The 24,249-nt window shown below is 59.6% G+C and overlaps 3 protein-coding genes across 8 annotated transcripts; all 3 read left to right on the top strand.

Moving 5' to 3' along the window:
- Nucleotides 1-171: 171 nt before the first annotated feature.
- Tnni3 (troponin I3, cardiac type) lies at nt 172-3,829 on the top strand. Its single transcript, XM_042683381.1, has 8 exons — nt 172-318; nt 567-579; nt 729-815; nt 1,237-1,278; nt 1,381-1,512; nt 2,072-2,161; nt 2,593-2,769; nt 3,685-3,829. Exons 1-8 carry the CDS (start codon nt 308-310, stop codon nt 3,766-3,768), a joined length of 636 nt encoding a protein of 211 aa, XP_042539315.1. The 5' UTR covers nt 172-307; the 3' UTR covers nt 3,769-3,829.
- A 1,234-nt stretch (nt 3,830-5,063) lies between these two features.
- Nucleotides 5,064-11,855, top strand: Tnnt1 (troponin T1, slow skeletal type). Of its 5 annotated transcripts, none has more exons than XM_042683377.1 (14): nt 5,064-5,121; nt 6,219-6,261; nt 6,380-6,393; nt 6,603-6,629; nt 6,851-6,883; nt 7,667-7,688; nt 8,347-8,410; nt 8,571-8,687; nt 8,893-8,970; nt 9,164-9,277; nt 9,448-9,557; nt 9,912-10,002; nt 10,346-10,386; nt 11,703-11,855. In XM_042683377.1, the coding sequence occupies exons 2-14, from the start codon at nt 6,230-6,232 to the stop codon at nt 11,746-11,748; spliced, it is 789 nt and encodes a 262-aa protein (XP_042539311.1). In that variant the 5' UTR covers nt 5,064-5,121; nt 6,219-6,229; the 3' UTR covers nt 11,749-11,855. The 5 variants fall into 5 exon arrangements, with proteins under 5 accessions (XP_042539311.1, XP_042539313.1, XP_042539310.1 ...); XM_042683379.1 differs by having other exon boundaries at nt 7,670-7,688; XM_042683376.1 differs by having other exon boundaries at nt 5,071-5,121; nt 6,600-6,629.
- Nucleotides 11,856-13,074: 1,219 nt separating this feature from the next.
- On the top strand, nt 13,075-23,413 carry Ppp1r12c (protein phosphatase 1 regulatory subunit 12C). 2 transcript variants are annotated; one of them, XM_042683373.1, is made up of 22 exons: nt 13,075-13,451; nt 16,002-16,132; nt 16,211-16,329; nt 16,828-16,987; nt 18,524-18,668; nt 18,748-18,822; nt 19,230-19,303; nt 19,370-19,497; nt 19,701-19,774; nt 20,009-20,167; nt 20,265-20,332; nt 20,808-20,900; nt 21,009-21,099; nt 21,276-21,359; nt 21,431-21,491; nt 21,587-21,678; nt 21,759-21,799; nt 21,888-21,987; nt 22,213-22,317; nt 22,471-22,521; nt 22,609-22,659; nt 22,741-23,413. In XM_042683373.1, exons 1-22 carry the CDS (start codon nt 13,140-13,142, stop codon nt 22,825-22,827), a joined length of 2,301 nt encoding a protein of 766 aa, XP_042539307.1. In that variant the 5' UTR covers nt 13,075-13,139; the 3' UTR covers nt 22,828-23,413. The 2 variants fall into 2 exon arrangements, with proteins under 2 accessions (XP_042539307.1, XP_042539308.1); XM_042683374.1 differs by having other exon boundaries at nt 21,590-21,678.
- Nucleotides 23,414-24,249: the final 836 nt, after the last annotated feature.

Consider the following 24,249-nt stretch of genomic DNA (forward strand, 5'->3'; position numbering starts at 1 on the left):
TTGAAGGAAGGGGCTGGGGATCCGTCTTATGAGTCTGCAAGAGGAGGGGGTTAGAACTTGAAGGTCAGAGGGAGGAGGCCACTCGGGATCTGGCTGGAAGTCCGCCCGCCCCACCCCTCTCGCGTCATCCTTTCCCACCCTGGTGGGGGAGGAGACAGTATATTTAGTGTCTGTCCTCGGCCCTTATCTCAGCGTCCTCACCCAGGCTCGAGCGGACCGGAGGAGACCGCAGTTTGGGGACCGCCAAGGTCACCCCAGACACCCCTCACTGGCCTGGCAGGAGCCCCTGCTCTGCCTCCCACCTCCCATGGCTGATGAGTGTGTGGGGACCCCCAGGAAAGAGGGATGGATGGGGCGGTCTGCAGGGTCCTGGGAGGCTGGACAGTGTGTGTGGGGGGGACGCAGGGTAGGGTCCCGGGGAAGCAAGGTGAGAAAGCGGGAGGGGATCGGACTCCAGGCACCCCGGCGGGATGGACGGGTGGCCCCGGCCTCAGCGGGCCTCCGACATCCCTTCGGGGCCGCACCGCCATGGCCCACTAACCACCCTCTCCGTGTTCCCCTTGCAGGAGCAGCGAGGCGGTGAGTGCCACGGGCTGAAGCAGGGGTGGGGGGTGGCCTGGGGCTCCTGGGTGGGTGCCACACTGAGGAGTCTGCAGGGCGCAGGGGCTGGGGACGAGTGGGGACCTCTCGGTGGTGATGCGACTTCTGACCCTCTCCTTTACCCGCAGGCTGGGGAACCGAGCCCCGCCCCTGCCCCCGTCAGACGTCGCTCCTCTGCCAACTACCGGGCTTATGCCACGGAGCCCCACGCCAAGGTGGGCGAGGCCGGTGCGTCGATGGGCGGGGCTTGCGGGGGCGGGGTCAGTGCCCTGTGGGGTTTAGGGTCTTGGGTGAGGCCTCCTGATGGAGGGCGGGGCCAGGCCTCAGAGCCAGGGGGTGGGGTTTTGCTGTGGGCGGGGTTAAGATAGGTGGGTGGGCTTTCTGGAAAGGATAGGTTCCGATTGGTGGGAGCTGCCTGTGGGCAGAGTTCCGCTGTCCACAGGCTGGGGGGTGACTGGTCAGTGCCTAGCAGGACTGGAGTCCTAGACTGGTGAATGCATTTGAGAGGCATGCAAAAGGCACGCAAATGGGGAGCGACCCCCAGTCTGTAAGCACTTGACTGGGGTCGTGGAGTCCTTCCCACTGTCTATCACGTGTCCCTCCTTGACTCCTACATGCTCCACGTCGCCCTGGCAGAAAAAGTCTAAGATCTCCGCTTCAAGGAAACTGGAGCTGAAGGTGAGGCTGTCCGCCTGAGGGCGGGTGGGGGCCGGCAGGGCCCTGAGGGGCTGGGTCGTTGCTTTATGGGGCGGGGCCGGCGTGCCCCCTTCCCCTCCGCAGATGCTGATGCTGCAGATTGCCAAGCAGGAGCTGGAGCGGGAGGCGGAGGAGCGGCGCGGGGAGAAGGGCCGTGCCCTCAGCACCCGATGCCAGCCTCTGGAGCTGACCGGGCTGGGCTTCGAGGAGCTGCAGGTGAGGATGGACGATCGCCGGCCTGTGTGCCTGGGCTTAGGCGTGCAGGCAGGACGGCGCCTTCTACCCGGGGCCTAGCAGCCCAGCAGAAAAAGCCCAGGGACAGCGACCAGGTGCAGAATTCAAGCCCCACAACCCACCAAACGTAGCTCTGGACCACTTTAAGCCACAGCTCCACTTCCAGTTTTCTGGTGGTTCATTGGAGATAAGGGTTTCCTTCCTGGGTCGCCTTAAACTTGCAATCCTCAGATCTCAGCCTCCTGAGTAGCTAGCATGAGCCACGGGCGGCTGCCTGGCTGTAGCCTTAATCTCGGGAAAGCAAGGAGTTGAGTGACAGCCATTTCCAAAACATGGTTCCTCTAGCCAAATTCTCTGGAGTCTAGGCTCCAGTCTCCCACTTGCAGACCAGAGGGTCAGGCCCCAGCCCTCTTCCCTCAGACCCAGAGGTCCTGACTTTAGCTCTTTCACCCAGGTCCAGGGTTCAAACCCAGCCCTCATCCCACAGACCTGGGAATCCCATCTTCCATGACCCCACAACACACCCATTTCCCTTCACCAGGAGCTATGCCGGAAGCTCCACGCCCAGGTGGATAAGGTGGATGAGGAGAGATACGATGTGGAGGCAAAAGTTACCAAGAACATCACGGAGGTGGGAGTCTTGGGCGGGGTGGCACCCTCGGGCCTGGAGTCTCAGTCTGGCTCTGGCAGCTGCTTTTGGTGGCAGATCTCAGGAGAGTCAGGACCACTGTGACAGATGAACATAATATGGAAAGGGAAGTGTGTTTCAGCACATGGATCGCAGCAGCAATGCTGGGGCTGGGACGTGTAGATACTCTTGTGGAAATGTGTGGTTGGAGCACTGGACAGTGTAATGAATTCAAGAATGAGTGGGGTCTTGTGGCTTGCACCTCGCTGGCCATGATGTGTCAGAAGTGTCAGGAGACGAAGCTGGGGCACATCTGACAATCCTGAGTTCCAGAATTGTCCCCCTGAATAGCAGCAGGGGTCCAGGAAGGGAAGGTGAGCTTTGGAGGGAAGTGTAAGGTGGGAGGCATGTGGGTCAGACCTCCACACCCTCAGATTGCAGACCTGACCCAGAAGATCTTTGACCTCCGTGGCAAGTTTAAGCGGCCCACCCTGAGGAGGGTGCGGATCTCAGCAGATGCTATGATGCAGGCACTGCTGGGCACCCGGGCCAAGGAGACCTTGGACCTGCGGGCTCACCTGAAGCAGGTGAAAAAGGAGGACACTGAGAAGGTGAGCATTGGCAAGGCCCCTGGGCAGGGCCTGGGAGCTGCGATGGTGCTCAGATGAAGGCTGTGAGCAAGTGTGGAGGGAGTTGTGGCAGCTGGCAAAGGTTTTCAGTGAGAAGCACAGGGGACACAAGAAGTGCAAAAGGAAGGCAGGAGGTGAGCTGCACAGGGGACACAGGAAGTGCATGAGGAAGGCAGTAAGACATGAAGAGGGGAAGATAGTAAGTGCATTGGGGAGAGAGGAGGCAAGAATCAGGAAGTTGATGACTCTACCAGAAGTTCATGAGAGAAACAAAGCAACTCAGGAAAGAAGGGAAAGACAGGAGCATGGAAGGAAGGGAAGAAGGAAGCTGATGCAAATTGTACAAAGAAGTATTTAAGGGACACAGGAAATAGAAAGAAGACAGAAGATTAATAGTAAAGAAGTACTCAAGAAGATAGCAAAAGCTGGGTGCCAGTGTCTCATGCCTGTAATCCTAGCTATTCAGGAGGCTGAAATCTGAGGATTGTGGTTCAAAGCCAGCCTGGGCAAGAAAGTCCATGAGACTCTTATCTCCAATAAACCACCAGAAAACTGGAAGTGGTGTTGTGGCTCAAGTGTTAGAGCGCTCACCTTGAGCTGAAGAGCTGAGGGACAGCGCCCAGGCACAGAGTTCAAGCCCTATGACTGACAAAAAAAAAAAAAAAAAAGCAAAGTATATAAGGGGACAGGAAATGCCATGAAGGAGACAGGAAGTACCACAAAGGGAATAGGAAGTGCATGGGGGAATTGTCAGAGGGTTTACAATAGTGCTAGAACTAGATTCCTGGCCAGGCATCCAGAACACAGCGGTCCAGCAAGCCCCAGGGAAGGTAGGGGACACCCGGGGATGGGAGACAGGAAGAGATCCTAAGCTTTGACCTTATCCCTCACCCCCAGGAAAACCGGGAGGTGGGCGACTGGCGGAAGAACATTGATGCGCTGAGCGGAATGGAGGGCCGCAAGAAAAAGTTTGAGGGCTGAGCCCGCCAGGGCCACCTAGGCCCTGGGAATGTCCTCGAGGAATAAAGTCTCTCTCAGAGCCGGAAGTGACTGCTTGTCTGCGGCTGCGCGGAGGCTGGGGAAGTCAGAAAGGGAGGGCCCATGTCCCCAAGCCATGGCCCAGCCCAGGCAGGCTGGACTTCTACCATGGGTCTTGTGGTCACAATTCAAAAGAGAGGGACAGAGACACAGAGGGGTGCTGGGGAGACAGCCACGGACCCATGAGAGAAGAAGGATGACAGAAACACAAAGGAAGAAAACAGACTAGGGTACTCACTGAGCTGCAGGTAGATGGCGGAGATACAGAAAGAGGAACCCAAAAAGGGAAAAACCACATGGACTCACACCAGACTCGGAGAGAACTAGAGAGACAGACACTTGCGCCCCCCCCCCCCATTCCCCATGGAGCACAGAGAGAAAGCCAGAGGGAAACTGAGGTATGGACAGACAGTCAAGGGTCACCAGGAGCCACACACACCAAGGGGCAGAGACAAAGTCATAGACAGAAAACCCTGAGAGAAGAGACAAATAGCAGAACCCAACCAGAGAGCCAGGAAAGGTCGAGAAACAAAACACAAAGATGAAGACCAAGCGGCAGAGGATGCCTGTTTTCCAAGGCTGGTTTCCCTAGAGTTCAAGGTCATAGCTTGGCTGGAAAGGGGGTGGGGCAGAGGCTACAAAAACAGACCCGTGTCAGGTGGGGGGGAGGGGGAGGCCGCTCCAGTTTAATGACACCCTGTCCTCTCCCCTCCCCGCCACACCTGCTCCCCAGCTTTAGAGCCTGCTGTCACCAGGGTGGCATTCTGGTGACAAAGGGGTGGGGGCGGGGAGAGGGAAACAGAGGGACAGAGATGGAGAAGTTCAGAAAGACAGAGATACACCGGTGGAAGCCCTTAGGAGTCGTTGGTGAAACAAATGGAGCCCCGGAAACGGAGAGAGGGAGCAGGAAGTGGTCTTGTACCCACTTTATCATGAAGCATCCTCCTAGCGCTGGCTGTGTGCCCATTGTAGCACTTCAAAGCTCGGGCGCTGGGTCCCCGTCAGGGAGTTATTTAGTTCTCTTTGAGGGGGGTGCCTGACCCTGGCCCAGGGTCCAGGGGTCACCGATGGCGTCTTGGAGCATCTGGGAGATGCCTGGACTCACGGGAACGGGGGCAGGGTGGTTGGAGCTTTGGAGCTGTGGCACTTGTGTCTGAGCAAAGGAATTCTCTCCCCTCCCCTGACCCCCGCCTCCGGGGCGGGGCTGAGCTTGCGGCTATAAACCCTGGCACTCGTGGGCCAGGGCTTTCTGCAAAGGCTCCCACTGCCATTAGAGCTTCTGTGGCCTGGCCTTAGGTAAGGGGGGGTGGGGGGCTCTGGGGGTCTGGAAGGTCTAGGGGAGGCACAGAGGTAGGCACAGAAGGTTTGGGAGTGTGGGAGACAGGAATGGAGGAACAGGTGTTGGAATTTGCGGGTTGTTCTGGGGAACACTTCCCTAGGACTGCTTGGGACTGGGGTGGGGGAAGTCACAGAAATCGGGGCAATCTGGGCTAGTGGGTCAAACAGCTCAGACAGTAGATGTTCTCAGTGTTGTTTAAGAGTTTGAGAGCCTAGAATCAGAGTATCCGCTTTGGGGGTGTAATGGTGCAGAGTGCTATGAAATGCACCTCCGAACTTGACCATCAAGGTATGTTTCTTGGGGGATGTCATATACCTTGAGGCCTAGAATTGAGGTTCATACCTGCAGTGTCTGAGCTGTATATATGTACTCTTTCATGAACTGGGGACCGAGGAGCTGGAGTTTGATGGAAGTGTTGGTCTGTTTCCAGGGCTCACAGATTTGAGGGTGTCAGAATCTGTGGGTCTTAGGATTTGGGGGGGTCCCTTAATCTGGGAACTTTGGGGCCTAGAGGGTCATGGAGATGGGAGAGGTAAGGCACCCAGCCCTCTGTGGATGGGGTGAAGGTGTGGGAGCCCAGCAGGGGGGAGCGGGGGGGAGGGGAGACGATGGGGCTGGCAGTCTCAGAAGCTCTGAGGAAATGTCCCGTTCAGCCAACTACAACATACCCCAAAATAGCACTCAGGGTGGGGCAGCCATTGTCTTCAGGCCACCGTCCCTTCTCTGGTACCCCTAATCCCCACGGATCAAGTTCCCGGACCTGTCACAGGACAAAAGGGGACAGACAGTAGCGTGTCACAGGACAAAAGGGGACAGCTGTGCACGGGGTGGGGCCTGCAGCCCTCCAGCTGCCCCAGACACGTTCCAAGCAGACTGAAGACTAGCTTGGGCCCCAGCCTCCTCCCTCAGATCAGATCCAGGGGTGCAGACCCCAGCCTCTTCCCTCAGAGTCGGGGGTCCAGGCTCCAGCCTCCTCCCTCAGACCCAGGGGTCCAGGCTCCCAGCTCCTCCTCCTCGGTGGCCTCCTGCACCTCGTCTCTTTTCTGGCCCTCAGGTTTCTCCAGGATGTCGGACCTCGAGGATCAAGACTATGAGGAGTAAGTGGGGGGTGGGGGGACTGGTCATGCGGTTAGCCCCTCTGCCCCTCTCCCTCCGGCCCCTTCCCTCCCCAAGAGGACTAACTATGCCTCCTTCTCTCCATCCGTCCGTCCTCAGGGAGCAGGCGGAAGGTGAGTGGCAATGGGGACCCGGGTCTGGGCCTGGGGGCCGCGCAGGGGCGCGGTGGGGCGCGAGGCGCCCAGGGCCGCCCGCCCGCCCCGTCGGGGCGCTGTGACCGCCTCGCGGCCGGGTGCACAGGGCCGGGCTCGGCTCTCGCCCCGCCCTCCGGCCTGGACCCCATCTCCTAACGTCCCCCTTGTCCGACCCGCCCGTCCAGCAGAGGAGGCAGCAGAGGAGGAGGAGGAAGGTGAGGCCCGGACTCCGCGGGGAGGGCTGAGCTGGACGCCGGGGTGCGGGGCGGGGCGGGGTGCGGGGCTTGGGGCGCTCGGACCATGGAGTGCGGGCCCCCGCGGCCGCGACTCACCCTCTAACCCCCGCTCCGGTCTCTTCCCTCCTGCCCGCACACCCCGTGTGGCCGTCCCCCCTCCCCGCACTCCCAAACCCCGCTTCTCCTCCCGCTCTTCCCAGCCCCCGAGGTGCCGGAGCCAGCGGCTGAGCGAGGTAACCGCGACTGCTTGGCTTCCCGAGAGCGATTTCGGGGGTCGGGGGACCCCGATATCACGCGGCCGGCCCTCCAGCGTCGCCCCTTGGCTCCTGGGTAACCCGCGCGCCCCGGGCCCGCCTCCACACCGCGCCAGGCCACGCCCCCACGCAGCCACGCCCTTTAAGCCCCGGCGGCGCGGCGCCCTCTGGTGGCTAAGAAAGGAAATGGCTCTGCCGCCCTCGAGTCTTTCCCTTCTTTAAAGGGCCCGGCGCCCCCACCCTGCCTGTCGTCTTTCTCCTCCATATACATTCAGAGGTTGGGGCCTGGACTTGAGGATCGCAATAGAAACAGGGTGTCTGTGTCCCAAAAGGGGAAAGGGGCCTGAGGCCAGATCCCCGGGGTAGCTGGATGAGCAGAAGGGCCGGGACCCCTCCGTGGCTGGGCCTTCTATTATTATTGCTATTATTATTATTATAATGGTGGTGAGGCTGGAAGCCAGGTCCTGGGCCCCGGAGGCAATTTCCCCCATTGAGCTCAGTCCCCACCTCCACCCCCCCCAGGCCTTGATGGCGGCCAGCGACTCTGGGCTTATTAGGGGCGAGGCTGGGGTCCCAGGGCCCCCACACCAGGGCTGAATGTATATCTGATACGCGTACCTGGCTTCCTCCTCCTCCCTCCCTTCTCCTCTCCCCTCCTCCCCAGCCCTGATTCTAGGGTGCTACCCTGGGCTCCTGGGGGGCTGAGGCTTGGGGCTGCTCTGAATTCTTGCTAATAATCTTTATATCTTCCACCACCCCCAGAAGAGGAGCGCCCTAAACCCAGGTGAGCAGAGGAGGGAATGTGAGCCGTGGTTGTGCTTCTTATAGAGGTTCGCCCATCTCCAGGGAGAGGGGGAAAGAAAGAAGAGGAGAGGGCTGAAATCAAAGAGCCCGCAGGACTTTCTTGTTCTCATTTCCCATCAACTCCCAGACAGCTGGAAGTGAAGCTGTGGCTCAAAGTGGTAGGGTGCTAGCCTTGAGTGAAGAGCTCAGGGACAGTGCCCGGGCCCTGAGTTCAAGTCCCAGGACTGGCAAAAAAAAAAAATCTTTAAATCTCAGCTTTTTTTTTGGTCCTGGGGCTTGAACTCGGGGCCTGGGCATTATCCCTGAGCTCTTCAGCTCAAGGCAAGCAGGTTTTCTCTACTTTATTGGAGATGAGTCTCACGGGCTGGCTTTGAACCGTGATTCTCAGATCTCAGCCTCCTGAGTAGCTAGGATGACAGGTGTGAACCACTGGCGCTAGGCTTAAGCTCAGCTTCTAGTCACAGGCGTGATAAGCAGCCCTGGCTGTCTACATTTTTCTATTGTATCAAATCTGTGTCATCTGCTGGTTTTGTTTTTTCTGATAGCCCCATGGGATCTCTTGCTGTCACTTGGGCAGCGGGAGGGCTCTGGGGTAGCAAGGGCAGCCTGCTCACGCGGTTACCCCTCTGACTGTGCAGCCGTCCAGTTGTGCCTCCTCTGATTCCCCCCAAGATCCCTGAAGGGGAGCGCGTGGATTTCGATGTAAGCGCGTCGGTGGACCAGGCCTGCTGGCCTTGGGGGGGGGGGGGTGGAGGGGGCTGAATTGAGAATTGTCCCCTGCTGTACAAACTGTGTCATTCCTTCCTGCTGGGAGGGGCTGGGTCGGTGGGGTCACGGGGTGATGGGGCCCTGGCCCCCGCAGGACATCCACAGGAAGCGCATGGAGAAGGACCTGCTGGAGCTGCAAACGCTCATCGATGTGCACTTCGAGCAGCGCAAGAAGGAGGAAGAGGAGCTCATCGCGCTGAAGGACCGCATTGTGCGTGCAGTGCCCGTGGGGTCCGGAGTCCCCTCTCCTCTCCCGTGGTGTCTGGGGACTTGGGGGGGGGGACACAGAAGATGGACTCCCCTCAGCCCCAGGCGGAGGCTGGACCTGCTTCTCTTTCCTCTTGACTTCCAGGGGTGAGGGTTGGTCTCCTCACCCCCTTACTCTCCTTCTCCCCTTCACCTGCCCCCACCCCCAGGAGCGGCGCCGGGCCGAGAGAGCTGAGCAACAGCGCTTCAGAACAGAGAAGGAGCGCGAGCGGCAGGCCAAGCTGGCGGTGGGTGCTGCGTCCGGGGCCGGGTGAGGCCGAGCAGGCGGTGGGCGCTGCGTCCCGGGGCTGGGTCTGGTGGGCCCCTAGGTCACCCCGAGCTCACTCGGGATGCAGCTCACTCACGGCGCACCCTAAGTCCCCTTGGGACTCGATTCCGCCCCGTGTGGCGCCCCGTGGGTGAACCCCGCCATTCCCGCAGGAGGAGAAGATGCGCAAGGAGGAGGAGGAGGCCAAGAAGCGGGCGGAGGACGACGCCAAGAAGAAGAAGGTTCTGTCCAACATGGGCGCCCACTTCGGGGGCTACCTGGTCAAGGTGAGAGCGGCCTGGGAAAAGAGGGGGTGGAGGCCGGATTCGCGGTCCGGCGGGGGCTGGGTGTGAGGGTGTAGGCCGGGGTGGGGGGAGTTGCTGCTCTGGACTGGACACGGGTTTGGTCCGGAGGAGAAGCCTGGCCCCGGCCCAGGCCTCCGCTCCCCGCCCCGCAGGCAGAGCAGAAGCGGGGAAAGCGTCAGACCGGGCGGGAGACCAAACTTCGGATCTTGTCAGAGCGGAAGAAGCCTCTGAACATCGAGTACCTGGGGGAAGACCAGCTCCGGTAGGCGGCGCGGGAGGCGGAGGGCCTGGCCCGGGAGGCGACGGGGTCTGGCACTGTTAGTCGGGGTGCGTGTCTCCCTCTCTCCGGGCGCTGCTGTGCTCTCTGGGAAACGCCTCTCCCTCTTCTCTCCTCCTTCCCCGCCCCACTTCATCTCCTTCCTCTTCCTCCCCGGTGTGCTGCGGACCTACCGTGGGTTCCTCACTACCCCGACCCGGGAACGGCGAGATCGCGGTGGGGATGGATGGAACCCCCGCGCCCCCTCCGCGCTGTGTGACTCCGGCCCGCTCCCTCGGCGTCTCCGGGCTCGGGACTTGCTGGTTCCCCTCCGTTACAGCCCGCCCTCCTCCTCGCCAGGGAGAAGGCCCAGGAGCTGCTGGACTGGATCCACCAGCTGGAGTCTGAGAAGTTCGACCTGATGGAGAAGCTGAAGCAGCAGAAATACGAGGTGAGGCGGGCCCTGGGCTCTGGGAAGGCAGGCCCGAGGCGGGCCAGGGCGGGGTGGGCGTGGCCTTCCGGTGGGGCAGGGCCCGCCTGGTGGGCGAGGGCGGCGAGGCTGATGGCGTGGGTCTGGGAGGGTAAGTGGGCCCGGGCCTGTCGGGTGGGTGTGGGTGGCGTGGGTATGGCCTATAACGTGGGCGGAGTAGAGTGGATGGGCGTGGCCTGCTGGGTGGGCGTGGTAGACGGGCCCGACAGCGTGGGCGGGGCCGGCAGTGTCGGCAGGGCCGGCGGGTGGGCATGGCCATCCCCCTCCACCCACACACTGACCAGTCTTTCCCTCTCTCCTACAGATCAACGTGCTGTACAACCGCATCAGCCACGCCCAGAAGTTGTAAGCTGCCCTGTTCCTCCTCCACCCTCTGGCCCTGAGGCTCCCTGTCCACCCCTTAAAGCTATGCGGCAGCCCCCACTAATCCTGTACTCATGGTGTGGAGGCCAGGGATCTTAGTTCCAGAGCAATGCTGTGTGTGTGTGTGTGTGTGTGTGTGTGCATGAATGTTCTGGGAACCCAAGCCAAGCCTCAGAACTCAGGACAAATGGCTCTACTTCCGTGCTTCCTCCTGACTTTCCCATGTCCCAGCTGGACCCCGCCCCTGGCATCTGGTGGGCAGTGCCTGGAACTCTGCTCTGAGTCCCACACTGGACTGTTAGGCCCTCGCTTACTGCACCGAGGGCTCTGGCGGAGTGCCCTCTATGGCTCCATGTATTTTTCTTTGTTTCATTCTCAGTCTCTGTTTATTCCACATATAATATATATTATGTATATGTATATATACTATATATACATATACTATATGTATAATATATATGTATATAATATATATGTATGTATATATGTATTATGTATATACATATATACATACTATATATACATATGTATATATAGTATATATAGATGGAATAAACAGAGCCTGAGAGATTAAAATATATACGTATATATATTTATATATTCTCGGGTAAGCAGGTGCTTACCCACTTGAGCCACAGGCCTAGCTCTTTCTGTTTATTTTTTGAGTAGGTTCTCCTCCCCCCACCTGCTTGCTTGTTTGTTTTTTTCAGCCTGGGCCATGAGCTTCCCATTTGCCCTTCCGACCTTTGCTAGAATGACACACTATCACAGTCAAATTTTATTGGTTGAGATGGGAAGGGGGAGGGTGGGGAGAAATCGCAGTAACTTTTTACTTGGGCTAGCCTCAAAATGTGATTTTCTTGGCCTCTGCCTCCCAACTAGCTGGGATGATAGGCCTGGCTTGTATGGTGCTTTTGAGACAGAGTCTTGCTGATTTTGCCCAGGTTCTCCTTGAACTCACCACACTCCTATCTCTGCTTCTTGAATAGCTGGGATCACACGCGCACGCGCGCACACACACACACACACACACACACACACACACACACACAGCACCATCCAGCATGCCACCCCGACATTGGATCCCTCTTCCTCCCCCATCCCACGTATGAACCTCCTGACTCCCTGAAATCAACTCCCACATGGTCCACCTCCCACTCTCAGTGAATCTGAAGAGTAACTTGGCCTGCCTGGGTCTACCTCCTCCCTTGACTGGGGGCGGGTGCTTGGCTGATTGAATTCGAGGCCTGGGGTGCTGCAGATCCATGCCTGACACCGCATGCATCTTTCTCCCACAGCCGCAAAGGGGCGGGAAAAGGCCGCGTGGGAGGCCGCTGGAAATGAGCAGCGCAGGACTCCAGACCCACCTTGAGGCGTCGGGAGCCAATCCAGTGGGTCCCACATGCAACTCTAAATAAATAAATGCTCTAAATAAAGGCTCCTCAGATACATCCGCTGCTGAGTTCTTTGATGTTTTTCCTGACCATTTGGGCACTCAGAGGAACTGGCATTTGACTTTTGTCCTGTGACCTGATTTTCTGGGATGGGAGTCCCCTGGCCTACAAGGCGTTGTGCCTTCAGGGGTATGGCCGGGAAACTACATTCCCCAGCATGCCTGAGGTTGCCAAGGTTGACGTGACCTTTGCACCACAGCTTCTGGCTTTACACCTTCTTGGGGAAACTGTCTTCAAAGGCTTCTGGGATGAAGACCCACTTTCACGTGGGCTCTGGAGTTTTCCCACAACCTAGGCTGCCCATTCATTCAAAAAGGTATTTTTTCTGGAGAGGTAACAATGTACTCATTACCTAACTCGTGCAACTGTAACCCCGTGTATATCTATATCTATCTATCTACATGTGGTATTTTCTAGAATGCAAAAAGAATCCCTGCCCTCAGGGAGTTGATTTCTAACTAGAGGGGCTAGATAAGCCAGGATAAATGGAGTATACAGTGTATGAAAGTGGGTAGCCTTTGAGGGCCGTAGTTCTGTATTATTATTTATTTTTTTGTCAGTCGTGGGGCCCAGAACTCTGGGCCTGGGTGCTGTCCCTCAGCTCTTCAGCTCAAGACTAGCACTCTACCACTTGAGCTACAGCAGCACTTCCGGTTTTCTAGTGGTTTATTGGAGATAAGAGGTTCACGGACTTTTCTGCCCGAGCTGGCTTTGAACCACGATCCTCAGATCTCAGCCTCCTGAGTAGCTAGGATTACAGGCGTGAGCCACCGGTGCCGGGCCTTAGTTCTGTATCTTTCAGTATCTTTCAGTACCTTTTAGTTCCCCCCACTCCCATATCCCTTATCCTACCCGGCTCTGTTTCCTTCAGAGAACTACATCTCCCACCATGCCGCGGACCGCGCTCCGGCCTTTTCCCAGAGTTCCCCGGGACAGGCCGTTTCCACTCGACTCCCTGGGAAGAAGTGCGCACTTCCCAGTGTGCCTGGGGGCATAGAAGGTCTAGCGACTTCCGTCCAGAGACTCCATTTCCCAGCGTGCCCCGGGATGACGTCCTGACGTCATCGCACCGGGCGGGGGCCGCGGGATCCCAAGGCGGCGCGAGGTGAACGGCAGTTCCGGCGGCGGCCCCCGAGCGGGTGGGTACGCTGTCGGGCGGCGGCGGCGGCGGCGGCGGCGGCGGCGGCGGCGGCGGCGGCGGCGGCGGCGGCGGCGGCGGCGGTTCGGCGCTCGCTCACTCGCTCGGTCGCTTCGTGCCCGGCCGTCCGAGCGGGCGGCGCGATGTCGGGCGAGGACGGCCCGGCGGCGGGCCCGGGGGCGGCGGCGGCGGCCCGCGAGCGGCGGCGGGAGCAGCTGCGGCAGTGGGGGGCGCGGGTGAGCGCCGAGCCGGGCCCGGGAGAGCGGCGCGTCCGCACCGTCCGCTTCGAGCGCGCCGCCGAGTTCCTGGCGGCCTGCGCGGGCGGCGACCTGGACGAGGCGCGGCTGATGCTGCGCGCCGCCGACCCCGGCGCCGAGCCCGACCCCGCTGCCCCGCCGCCCGCCCGCGCCGTGCTCGACTCCACCAACGCCGACGGCATCAGCGCCCTGCACCAGGTCGGCGCCCCCACCTGCCCTCCGCTCCGCTCCGTTCGGATCGGACCCGGCCCCTTGGCCCTCGTCCCGCCCAGGCCCCTCTCCCGGGCTCTGGCCTTCCCTGGCCGCCCCGGCTCCCCGACCCCGAGCGCCCTCAGCCTGTGTCGCCTGTGTCCCCTCCGCGTCTCAGGCTGTCATCTTCCCCCAGCCTCCCGCATGCCTCCCCCGCCCGCAGGCTGCCCGCCTCCGGCCGTTAACTTTTTGCCTCGCTGCCTCTGCTTGGGCATCTGCCTTGGTCGGGCTGCCGTTGCCGAGGGATGGTCTTTCCGAGAGGGCCTCCTCCTCTGTCCCCGGCGGGTGTCTCCCCTGCCGGTCCTCTCCTGCTCGCGCTTCACTCCGCCCTACTTTCCTCCCCACCGCATTCACTGGGTTTGAACGCAGGCTTTCCTGCTGGCCAGGTTGCCACTCATCTCCTGAGCCACGCCTCCATCCCCGGTTATTCTGGAGATGGAGTCTAGGGAACAATTTTTTTTTTGGGGGGGGGGGGGTCGGTCGTGGGTCTTGAACTCTGGGCCTGGGCACTGTCCCCGAGCTCTTTAACTCAAGGCCAGCGCTCTACCACTTGAGCCACAGCACCACTTCCGGTTTTCTGGTGGTTCATTAGAGGTAGGAGTCTCAAGGACTTTCCTGCCCGAGCTGGCTTTGAACCGTGGTCCTCAGATCTCAGGATTACAGGTGTGAGCCACCAGTGCCTGTCTCTAAGGAACGTTTTGTGCTGGCCTTGAACTGTGATCCTCCAGATCTCAGCCTCCTGAGTAGTTAGGGGTTACAGTGTGAACCACGTGCACCCAACTTAGTTGGTGGCATCAGGGGCTTGTCCATCACTTGGCAAAACTGGTACGCTCTTCTCTCTCCCAGAGCTCCTGGAATATTAGTGGCAAGGAGTGTGGGTTCTAGGAGTGGAAGGATCTGGAACTGCTGGGTCTGAGGGAGGAGGCTGGGGTCTGGACCCCTATCTCTGAGGAAGGCAGACTAATGCCTGGGAGGAGGGCCAGGCCTGGATTCCCTGATGCTCAGGCCTCAGCCATCGTTCATGGATGCCTACACAGGGCCAGGTCCTTGAAAGGGAAAGGCCCATCTCCCTGCTTGCCCCCCCTCTCTTTGCCATGGCAACGGAGTGGAAATAAACGTTCCCAGGGCAAGTGTGGCCCCCCTTGCAGCCTGAGTTTCCATGACTTCATGCTCCTGGCCTTGGAGCTCCCTCCCCCTCCTGCAGATGGGTAGCTTGGGAGCAGTGAAGGCATGGGGGTGGGGGGAGAAACTTACCCTGAGAACCCCGGACTCCAGCACTGGTGCAACTGCTGGCTGGGTGCTGTGGGGGCCCAGTTAGTACTCAGTTCCCTGGGACAAGGGGGTTAGACAGGATGGGCCTGAAAACCCCTGCACAGAGTAGGCCCGCAACCTCAACATTGCATTGCTCAGCCTGGGTGCAGAAATAGCCTCTTCACTCCCATGTGCATCCTACCCCAGACCATTGTTCTGTCCCTGGCAGGTACTAGTGTGTATACAAGTTCACTGTTTTTGTTTTGTTTTTCCTGTGCTGTGGATGGGATGCAGGGACAGGCATCTGTCTTTACCACTGGCATGAGTGCTGCCCTCCTGCATGGCCTGCTTCTTTCTAGGGGTTGCATCCTGAGTAGGCTGCCCCATGCATTCTCCATTCAACCCCCTGGAAGTAATCCCCAGTCCGGGGAGTGAGTGGCCAGGGTCCTTTCTTGGTATGACTGCTGGAAGTCCCATTCTAAGGTAGTCACTGTGGGTGATGCTTTGAGTCAGGGAGGTTCAAGAGTTCCACACGAGGGTTAGAGTGGTGGCTTAACATCTGTAGTGCCAGCTACTTGGGAGGTGGAAATGGAGGAATCACGGTTCAAGACCAGCCAGTCAAATATTTAAGTAAACTACATCTTAATAAGCTAAGCTTGGTGGCATGTGCCTGTCACCTCAGGAAGATTGATGGCTGCCCTGGGCAGGAGACTCTATCAAAAAAACAAAACAAAACAAAAAAAACCCCAAAAAACCAAGCCAGGCACTCGTGGCTCACGCCTGTCATCCTAGCTACTCAGGAAGCTGATATCTGAGGATCGTGGTTCAAAGCCAGCCTGGGCAGGAAAGTCCGTGAGACTCTTATCTCCAATAAACCACTAGAAAACCGGAAGTGGGGCTGTGGCTCAAGGGGCAGAACGCTTGCCTTGAGCTGAAGAGTGCAGGGACAGCGCCCAAGCTCAGAGTTCAAGCCCCACGACCGACCAAAAAAAAAAAGAGATGGCTCAAGTACAGAGCCTTGAATTTGGATCCCACTCTCCTCCACAGAAAGCCCCACCCCTAGATACAAACTCAACCCTTTCCCTCTGCCCATGCCCACTGGAGTCCACTCAACTCTTCTTGGCTCCAGGTGCCCAGCCCACCTGCCATGGGGTAGCCAGGGGTACCTTAAAGGACTGTGTGCGTGGAGGGCCCCAAGGCTATGCCGGGGAGGGCTGGCCTCTCACCGACAGCTGCTCGTACCCCCAGGCCTGCATCGACGAGAACCTGGAGGTGGTGCGCTTCCTGGTGGAGCAGGGAGCCACCGTGAACCAGGCAGACAATGAGGGCTGGACGCCCCTGCACGTGGCTGCCTCCTGCGGGTACCTGGACATCGCCAGGTGAGGCGCGCTATGGGGATGGGACCTCGCTGGGAGGAAGGCTTGGGACTGGCAGCCTTGACTTCACCCTACCCCCAGGTACCTCTTGAGCCACGGGGCCAACATTGCTGCGGTCAACAGTGATGGGGACCTGCCGTTGGACCTGGCTGAGTCAGATGCCGTGGAGGGGCTTCTGAGGGCGGAGATCACCCGCCGAGGTGGGCCATGGCATCCAGGACGAGAGCTTTGGGATGGTGCTGCCTGGGCTTAGAGGCCATGTCATTCGCTGGGTGAAGCATTCCCCCACCACAGGGAAGTGGGCAGTCATAGGAAGTCCCCAGAAGTGAGTGGTCATAGAAGCCCCCAAAGTGCATAATTATGGAAGCTTTCCTGATGTGCTGCCCAGAGCGAGAGTGCATGCCGTGTGGTTGTCATTTTACATGACACTGGTGGAGGAAACAAGCCGAACTGTGGGAGGTGGGCGTTTCCCAGGGGCATGGAGGGGCACGTGGCTTGAAACTGGGCTCCCTGAGTTCCAAAGGGCTCCCTACCCTGAAGGGGACTGTATCGCAAAGGGCACCGCACCTGGCTGCTTCCAGTGGGGCAGGGCAGAAGTTGGGGCCCATCCAACCTTCCCCCTGGCCACCCAGGGAAGAACAGTGGATTTGGCCCCAGGAGGTGTGAGCCCCGCCCCTCACCTGTCTTTATTCTTGCAGGTGTGGATGTGGAGGCTGCCAAGCGGGCTGAGGAGGAATTGCTACTTCACGACACGAGGTGTTGGCTGGATGGGGGGGCCATGCCAGAGGCCCGGCACCCCCGCACTGGGGCCTCTGCCCTGCATGTGGCTGCAGCCAAGGGCTATATCGAGGTGATGAGGTGAGTGGGGTCACTGCTTTGTCGGTGTCCCTGAGGCTACCTGTTTCCCTCAAAATGCAGCGTTACCTAAACCTACACGTTTTCATTGTGATTGAGGTAAAACAGGTCGGAATTTGTGACTTGTGACCGTGGGTTATTTAGAGATATCTCATCATTTATTACTGAATCCCGGTTTATCTGTGTTATAGTCAGAAAGTATGTACGATACCATCACAGCCTTTTAAATTTGTGGAGGTTTGCGCAGTATATGAGCTGGCCAGTGTGGAGTCAGTCCTGTGTCCTCTATGGGGGCAGCTTTGCTTCAGATCTTCTCTACCTGGCAGGGTTCCCCTGTTTACTCCATCAGATTCTATAAGAGGTATGCCAGCATTTCTTGGCAGACTTGTGAACTTTGCCTGTGCCTCCTTGTCATTCTGATTTTTAAAAAAAAAATTATGTATTTGAAGGCAGTGTTACTTTTTTGTTTTGTTTGGGTTGGTCAAGGCTTGAACTCAGGGCCTGGGCACTGTCCCTGAGCTCTTTTGCTCAGGGTTAGCACTCTACCACTTTGAGCCACAGCGCCACTTCCGGTTTTTTGAGTGGTTAATTGGAGTTAAAGAGTCTCATGGGGACTTTTCTGCCTGAGCTGGCTTTGAACTGTGATCCTCAGACCTCAGCTTCCTGAGTAGCTATGATGACAACCCACCGATGCTGGGTTGCATATATGTTTTGCACATTGTTGTGTATGTTCTTCCTTGTCATCTTCACCTCCATTGTGGATGTTACTTTGCAGTCCATTCACCTCATGGTAGGGGAGTTGGAGCTGGTTCCCCACTCACTTTTCAGGTCCCTTTGCTGCTTTTTTACCATGTAACACTTTATTTTTTTAGCTTGAAATGGAATTAAGATGACTCCATCCTTCTCTTTGAACTTTTTTTTGGCTGGTTGTGGGGCTTGAACTCTGGACCTACGCGTTGTCCCTCAGCTCTTCTGCTCAAGTTGAGCACTCTATTACTTGAGCCACAGCGCCACTTCTGGCCTTTTCTGCTTATGTGGTGCTGAGGAATCGAACCCAGGGCCTCATGCATGCAAGGCAAGCACTCTACCACTGAGCCACCTTCCCAGTCCCCATCTCTCTGAGTTTGAGAAAAGGCTCTCTTGAGAAAAGGCTCCCACTAGCGCGACAGGCAGATGGAGAAGCTGCTGGGTATATGAGGGGGAGGCAGCATTATGCTGCCAGATACCCTCTCTCTAGGACAGCTAGAGTCACAGAACCTGCTGCCCCAAGATTGCCTTTGGGGGCTGGCAGAGGGTGCATTGAACCTACCTCCTCTAGGGGACACCCTTGCTCCCCACCAGGGAGTTCCCAATCTCATGGGATTTGAGGAATGGGTTCAGGAAGCTTTGGCTGCTTGCCTGAGGGAAGAGGCAGCAGCCCGTAGGAAGAGCTTGGCGCTGTGGCTCTCTGGCCAGTGCAGGGATGTTGAATGTTCTAACTGGTACCACTGGCCACAGATGGCTATCTTGGCCCCTGACATCACCTGCCCTGGCCCTCAGGCTGCTCCTCCAAGCAGGCTACGATCCAGAGCTCCGGGACGGAGATGGTTGGACCCCCCTGCATGCAGCCGCGCACTGGGGTGTGGAGGATGCCTGCCGCCTGCTGGCCGAGCATGGAGGGGGCATGGACTCGCTGACCCACGCGGTGAGGGCTGTGCCACATGGTGGGGGCAGGGCCAGAGGCTCCCTCACCTGCTTGATTGTCTGCTTGTGCTCCCCCCCAGGGGCAGCGTCCCTGTGACCTGGCTGATGAGGAGGTGCTGAGCCTGCTGGAGGAACTGGCCCAGAAACAGGAGGATGTGAGTCCTGTGCTGCCCCAGGGACCCCTTCCCCGCCTCTCCCCCCACCCATTCTCTTCCTGCCCTGGGACCAGCAACAGCCCAGAGCTGTGGACAGGGCATCGTTGGACAGCTAGAAGTGCTGGGTAGGGCAGGGCTAGCGCAATCCTGTGGACACCAAGAAGAGGCAAGCCCTCTCCTTCCACATCTGGAGCGAAGGCTGCCCTGAGGGTAGGGAGGAGGGTAGCCCAGGGCTGAGTCCCTGAGCCTGGCCTGGGCACCTCTTCCTGATGCTGGCTGGGAAAGCAAGCGTCAGTCCCGGCGCCCTCTGTGGCTGGAGTGCTGGCCGAGGCTGGGTGTACCGGTGCTGTTCTGCCTGGGCGCGCGCGTGTGGTGCCGGTGTTCTCAGCTGCCCCTTTCCCTTGCAGCTTCGGAACCAAAAAGAGGCTTCGCAGAGCCGAGGCCAAGAGCCCCAGGCACCCCTGAGTGGCAAACACCGGAGGTAGGAGGAGTCTGGGTGGGAGGCCAGAGGGGCCCCCACTTCCCCTCAACGCACGCTGCCTCCCAGGAGCTCCGTGTGCCGCCTGAGCAGCCGTGAGAAGATCTCCCTGCAGGATCTGTCAAAGGAACGCCGGCCTGCTGGGGCTGGGGCGCCCCCCATTCGAGATGATGATGAGGGAGAGGAGAGCCCCACAGGTTGGGGCTGGTCTGGATCCCTGGGTCTGAGGGAGGAGGCTGGGGTCTAGATTCCTGGGTCTGAGGGAGGAGGCTGGGGTCTAGACCTCTGGGTCTGAGGAAAGAGGCTGGGGCCTGGACTCCTGGGTCTGAGGGAGGAGGCCAGGTCTTGGCTCTCTGCGGCACTGGCATATTCTGTAAGTTCCTGCCTGTTCTCCCCACAGAACCTCCCTGCCCAGAGCCAAGGGCCCTCAATGGCGTGTCCTCCCCACCGTCCCCAGGCCCCAAGAGCCTTGCGGTGAGCTAGGTCACACTGAGAGGCTCAGCAGGGGAGGTGGAAGGTTTGGGGGGGTAGGTGGACTACAGGTTTGGGGGGTAGTGGACTGCAGGTTTTGTGGGGCAGGTGGACTGCAGGTTTGGGTCCACTGAACATGAGCCCAGAGCTGGCGGGCAGAGGTTTGCTTGTCCTGTGGGTGACCTGTGTCTCAGGAGAGGACTCTGTGACGTGACAGGTGGTGGTTCCTCTCTCCAGCTGCCGGAAGAGGCTGCCTTCCCTCGCCGCTTTGGTCTCCAGAAGACAGGCAGCTCCAGTGCCCTGGGACCCACAGAAAGGCGGGGGGTCGAGGGAGCCCCTGGGGCTGGGCTGCAGCGCTCAGCCTCCTCTTCGCAGGTGGAAGGGACCTCTGCTCAGGTGGGTGGGGTGGGACCTCCGCTCTGGTGGGCAGAGCAGGGCAGGGCACCGCCTGCCTCCATGGCAGGGAATACCTCCCAAGCTCTTTGCCATGCAGGTCTGGGAGCCACGACTTGCCAGGATTCCCCCTACTCCCTCCAGGAAGGTTCCAGATACCGCTCCTCTGTGAGTCTCTGGGCAAGTTGGGGTGGAGGGGAGGTGGGTCTGTCCTGGCTCATGATCCAGGGCAAGTCTGCTCTCTGGGCCTCCTGACTCTCCCCAAGTGCTCTCCCTCTGCCCCTCCCCCCCACTACCCTCACTTCCCTTTGCGTGTATCAGACACAGTGAAATGCTCAAGGCCTCGGTCATCTGCCTCCCTTCATGCCCTCCCCCGCTTCTCTCTCATCCCCTTCACACCTATGGGGCTGGCTCTGTCCTCCTGGCTTTCCTGCAGACCCTCCCATCTATGAAAGGCAAGGTCTCTGAGTCTCCATGTTTGCAGCTTTGCTGTTTCTTTTCCCTGATGTTCTTTACTCTCTTGTGCTCCCGGGTTTGCGTCTTTGTTGAGCTGTTGGGCTCAGCGCACGCAGCATGTTCTGCTATGTCCAGTGTCCAGTGCAGATCTCAGGTCTGAGTGATGCTGACTTGTGAATCCACACAGGTCTGACCCCGCCAGGCCCCCTCCTCCCTCTGCAGGAGGGCCTGCATCCCCAGGCAAGCCCGATGTTCCCGCCGACTCCCGGGACCGGCGGAGGTAAGGCTGCATGGGGTCCCCGTGCTGTGGCAGCTCCTGTCTGACTGTGTCAGTGTGTGGAGGGGGACAGCGCCCGGAGAGCACGCCTGAGTGCTGGTCCTTCCTCAGGTCCTACCAGATGCCTGTGCGGGACGAGGAGTCAGAGTCCCAGCGGAAGGCTCGCTCCCGCCTCATGCGCCAGTCCCGGAGGTCCACCCAGGTGGGGGCCAGCTCCTGGTCTCCTGAGGAGGCTGTGCCTAGACCCTGGGTCTGAGGGAGGAGGCTGGGGTCTGGATCCCTAGGTCTGAGGGAGGAGGCTGGGGTCTGCATCCCTAGTCTGAGGGCAGACCTGGCTGGCTGACTGTCCCCTGTTCCCTGACTGTCCCTCTCCCACAGGGCGTGACTCTGACAGACCTGAAGGAGGCAGAGAAGGCCGCAGGGAAGACCCCAGAGCCAGAGAGGTCATCGATGCTCAGCTTGGTGAGCAGGGTTAGGTGAGCACTGTGTAGGGTACAGGCTCCTTGGTCCTGACTGCCCCCTCCACCCTGCAGGACCCGCCCCAGAGGCCCCGCGTGCCTGGTGTGGAGAACTCCGAGGGCCCTGCCCAGCGAGGTGAGATTCGCCTTCTGCAGAGTGACTGGGCAGACTGCCAGCTCCCCCCAGGGCCTGGCTGGGCGCCCATACACTGAGTGACGCCCCTTCCCCAGCAGAGGTGCCCGACGGGCAGGGCCCAGGACCACTGGCTGCCAGGGAGCACAGCAAGCCCAAGGCCAACAGAGAGCGGAGGGGGCCTGCGGAGGTGAGGGTCTGGGCCCTGGGGGGGGTGGGGCTGGGGTCCAGTAGGTGGGGCTGACCCCTTCCTTCTCTGACTTTCGGCAGGGGGAGGAGGCAGAGCCGGGGGACTACAGTGCTGAAGGCAGGTATGTGGGCTGGGCCGGGTGGTCTGGTTGGTCTGTAGAATCCGCATCTTGACGCCCGCACCCCTGGGCCCCCTCCACCACTTCACAGTGCCGTGGATGGTGGCACGGCCCGCAGGCAGCGCGCCCAGCGGGACCTCCACCCAGAGCCGCAGCCAGGGCCTGAAGAGCCAGATGGAGGCTTCCGGAAGGTGCAGCCCATGCCCATGCTGCCTCTCCTGCCTCTGCATGCTGGGCCGCCCTTGCCCTGTCTCTGCCCTCCTGACTCGGCCTTCTGCCCCCACCCTCTGTCCTTGCCCTCCTGACCCAGCCTGCCCTCCCCCTGTCCTGACCCGGCCTGTCCCGCCCCCCCTTGCCCTGCCCCTGCCCTCCTGACCTGGCTTCCTGTCCCCCCGCTGCCCTGTCCCCCCATCCAGCTATATGCAGAGCTGCGCCGGGAGAATGAGCGGCTCCGAGAGGCCCTAACAGAAACCTCACTGAGGCTGGCACAGCTCAAGGTAGAGCTGGAGCGAGCCACGCAGGTGAGGATGCCCAGCTCTGTTGCCCAGCTGTGACGGGCAGCCTGGGCCTGGGAGCTGGACCCTGAAAGTCAGAGGACCAGGGTCTGTGCATCTGGTCTGACTGGTGGTCTGGGCTGGAACCGGGGCTGACCCGGCCTTCTCTGTCCTCTCCAGCGGCAGGAACGCTTTGCCGAGAGGCCCGCTCTCCTGGAGCTGGAGAGATTCGTGAGTGGGGGCTGCCTGGGCTGGGGAGCCTTGACCTCTGCCCCTGAGTGCCAGCCACAGGCGCCCTGACCTTGCCCCTTGTTCTAGGAGCGCCGGGCCCTGGAGCGCAAGGCTGCAGAGCTGGAGGAGGAACTGAAGGTGGGTGTGGGTGCTGGGCCACTGACAAGCCCGGTGCGCTGCGTGGACCGCTGACCCCACTGACCCTGCCCTGTGCCCTAGGCCCTGTCCGACCTCCGCGCTGACAACCAGCGGCTCAAGGATGAGAATGCAGCGCTGATCCGGGTCATCAGCAAACTGTCCAAGTGACTGCAGAGCCCCGCACCGCATCTACGCAGCTGCTTCTGACACATGCACCCCGCCCCCGTGACCACGAGTGACCAGGCTCCGGGGAAGCCCCTGAGAAGCCATAACCCCCTCTGGGGACCTCAGGACCCAGAGGGAAGCACAGAGGCTAGGAGCCAAGGGGGCCCAGGCCAGGAGGGAGGCGGGGCTGAGCCAGGTAGGGGGATGTTGCCGAAAGGAGATGGGGGTGGGGGGCCAGAGAAGGGACCAGGAGGAAGCTAGGATCAAGCAGCCCGGGGATCACTTGCCAAGACCCGCGGCCACCGGGGCCCACTGCACGTGTGACGCCACCCAGCACCCCTCCCGAGCAGGGATCTAGGAATGTGCCAAGAGTCCTGCCCAGCCTCTGCCGACTGGGTGTGGACATAGGGTCCATGTGCAATAGGGAGGAACGTCTTCTATTTTTGCTGCCCCTTCCCCACCTGTTTTGGGGAAGGGGAGAAGGTATTTTCGAGACAAAGCACAGGCACAAATAAAAACGATAACATTGCCACTCCATGCCTTTAGCCAGCACAGGTGGGGCGTGGGTGGTGCTGTTTCTGGTTTTGGAGCTCAGGTGTTTTTTTTTTTTTTGTCAGTCGTGGGTCTTAAACTCGGCCTGGGTGCTGTCCCTGGGCTCTTCAGCTCAAGGTGAGTGCTCTACTGCTTGAGCCACAGCGCCACTTCTGGTTTCTTACTGGTTTATTGGAGATGAGTCTCACGGACTTTCCTGCCGGGGCTGGGTTTGAACCATTATCCTCATATTTCAGCCTTCCGAGTAGCTAGGATGACAGGCGTGAGCCACCGGCGCCCGGCTGGATCAATAGGTCATATGAGTGGGGTGTTGCAGGTGGGAAGGAGCTTGTTCACAAGGGTGTGAGGAATACTCTAGAAGGAGCAGCTTGTGAGAGTGAGGGCCCTAAGTGAGGCAGAAGTGGTTGGAGGTGTACGAGGGTCAGCTGGGGCTGTGGACATGCTGGGCTCAAGCAGCCTTTCCAACAGATTGGAGTCAATTGTCAACATTTAGCATTTGAGATGACTCACATAGACAATCTGGAAATGTGCCAGCAGCCAGGTCTGGAGCAGAGGTTGGAGCAGCACATGCGTGACTCGTGCAGTCAGTACTGGCTGTACTCCACTGCCGGGCCCTGTGTACTGCTGCAGGCCCATGCTGCTGGAAAGGCCCTGCTGGGTGTGTGTGTATGTGTTTATGCGTGCGCGTGCGCGCTGGGGGAGAGGCCTGGCCCATGGTGAGGTGGGGGTGTGTGGGGTGTGCACATGGTACATGTGGTGCAGTGTGGTCGGGGAGGTAGACCCTTGAGCTTGGTGGAGTGTGAGTTGTGTACCTGAGTCCTTGATGTGGTGGGGGCTGCCTTTGCAAAGGCCCTGGGGTAGAAGCAGTTCTGA

The sequence above is a fragment of the Dipodomys spectabilis genome, unplaced genomic scaffold (assembly GCF_019054845.1).
Source record: "Dipodomys spectabilis isolate Male_0828 unplaced genomic scaffold, ASM1905484v1 ptg000080l, whole genome shotgun sequence".
Classification (NCBI taxonomy): domain Eukaryota; kingdom Metazoa; phylum Chordata; class Mammalia; order Rodentia; family Heteromyidae; genus Dipodomys; species Dipodomys spectabilis.

Excerpts from the sequence above, each read along its gene's own strand:
- Tnnt1 (XM_042683376.1), top strand. The coding sequence starts at position 6,230 with ATGTCGGACCTCGAGGATCAAGACTATGAGGA. Across the intron at positions 6,630-6,850 it reads AGCAGAGGAGGAGGAGGAAG|CCCCCGAGGTGCCGGAGCCA; the intron begins GTGAGGCCCGGA and ends CGCTCTTCCCAG. Across the intron at positions 8,688-8,892 it reads TCGCGCTGAAGGACCGCATT|GAGCGGCGCCGGGCCGAGAG; the intron begins GTGCGTGCAGTG and ends CCCCACCCCCAG.
- Tnni3 (XM_042683381.1), top strand. Across the intron at positions 816-1,236 it reads CCACGGAGCCCCACGCCAAG|AAAAAGTCTAAGATCTCCGC; the intron begins GTGGGCGAGGCC and ends TCGCCCTGGCAG. Across the intron at positions 1,279-1,380 it reads CAAGGAAACTGGAGCTGAAG|ATGCTGATGCTGCAGATTGC; the intron begins GTGAGGCTGTCC and ends TCCCCTCCGCAG.
- Ppp1r12c (XM_042683373.1), top strand. The coding sequence starts at position 13,140 with ATGTCGGGCGAGGACGGCCCGGCGGCGGGCCCGGGGGCGGCGGCGGCG. Across the intron at positions 21,360-21,430 it reads GGTCATCGATGCTCAGCTTG|GACCCGCCCCAGAGGCCCCG; the intron begins GTGAGCAGGGTT and ends TCCACCCTGCAG. Across the intron at positions 21,800-21,887 it reads GACTACAGTGCTGAAGGCAG|TGCCGTGGATGGTGGCACGG; the intron begins GTATGTGGGCTG and ends ACCACTTCACAG.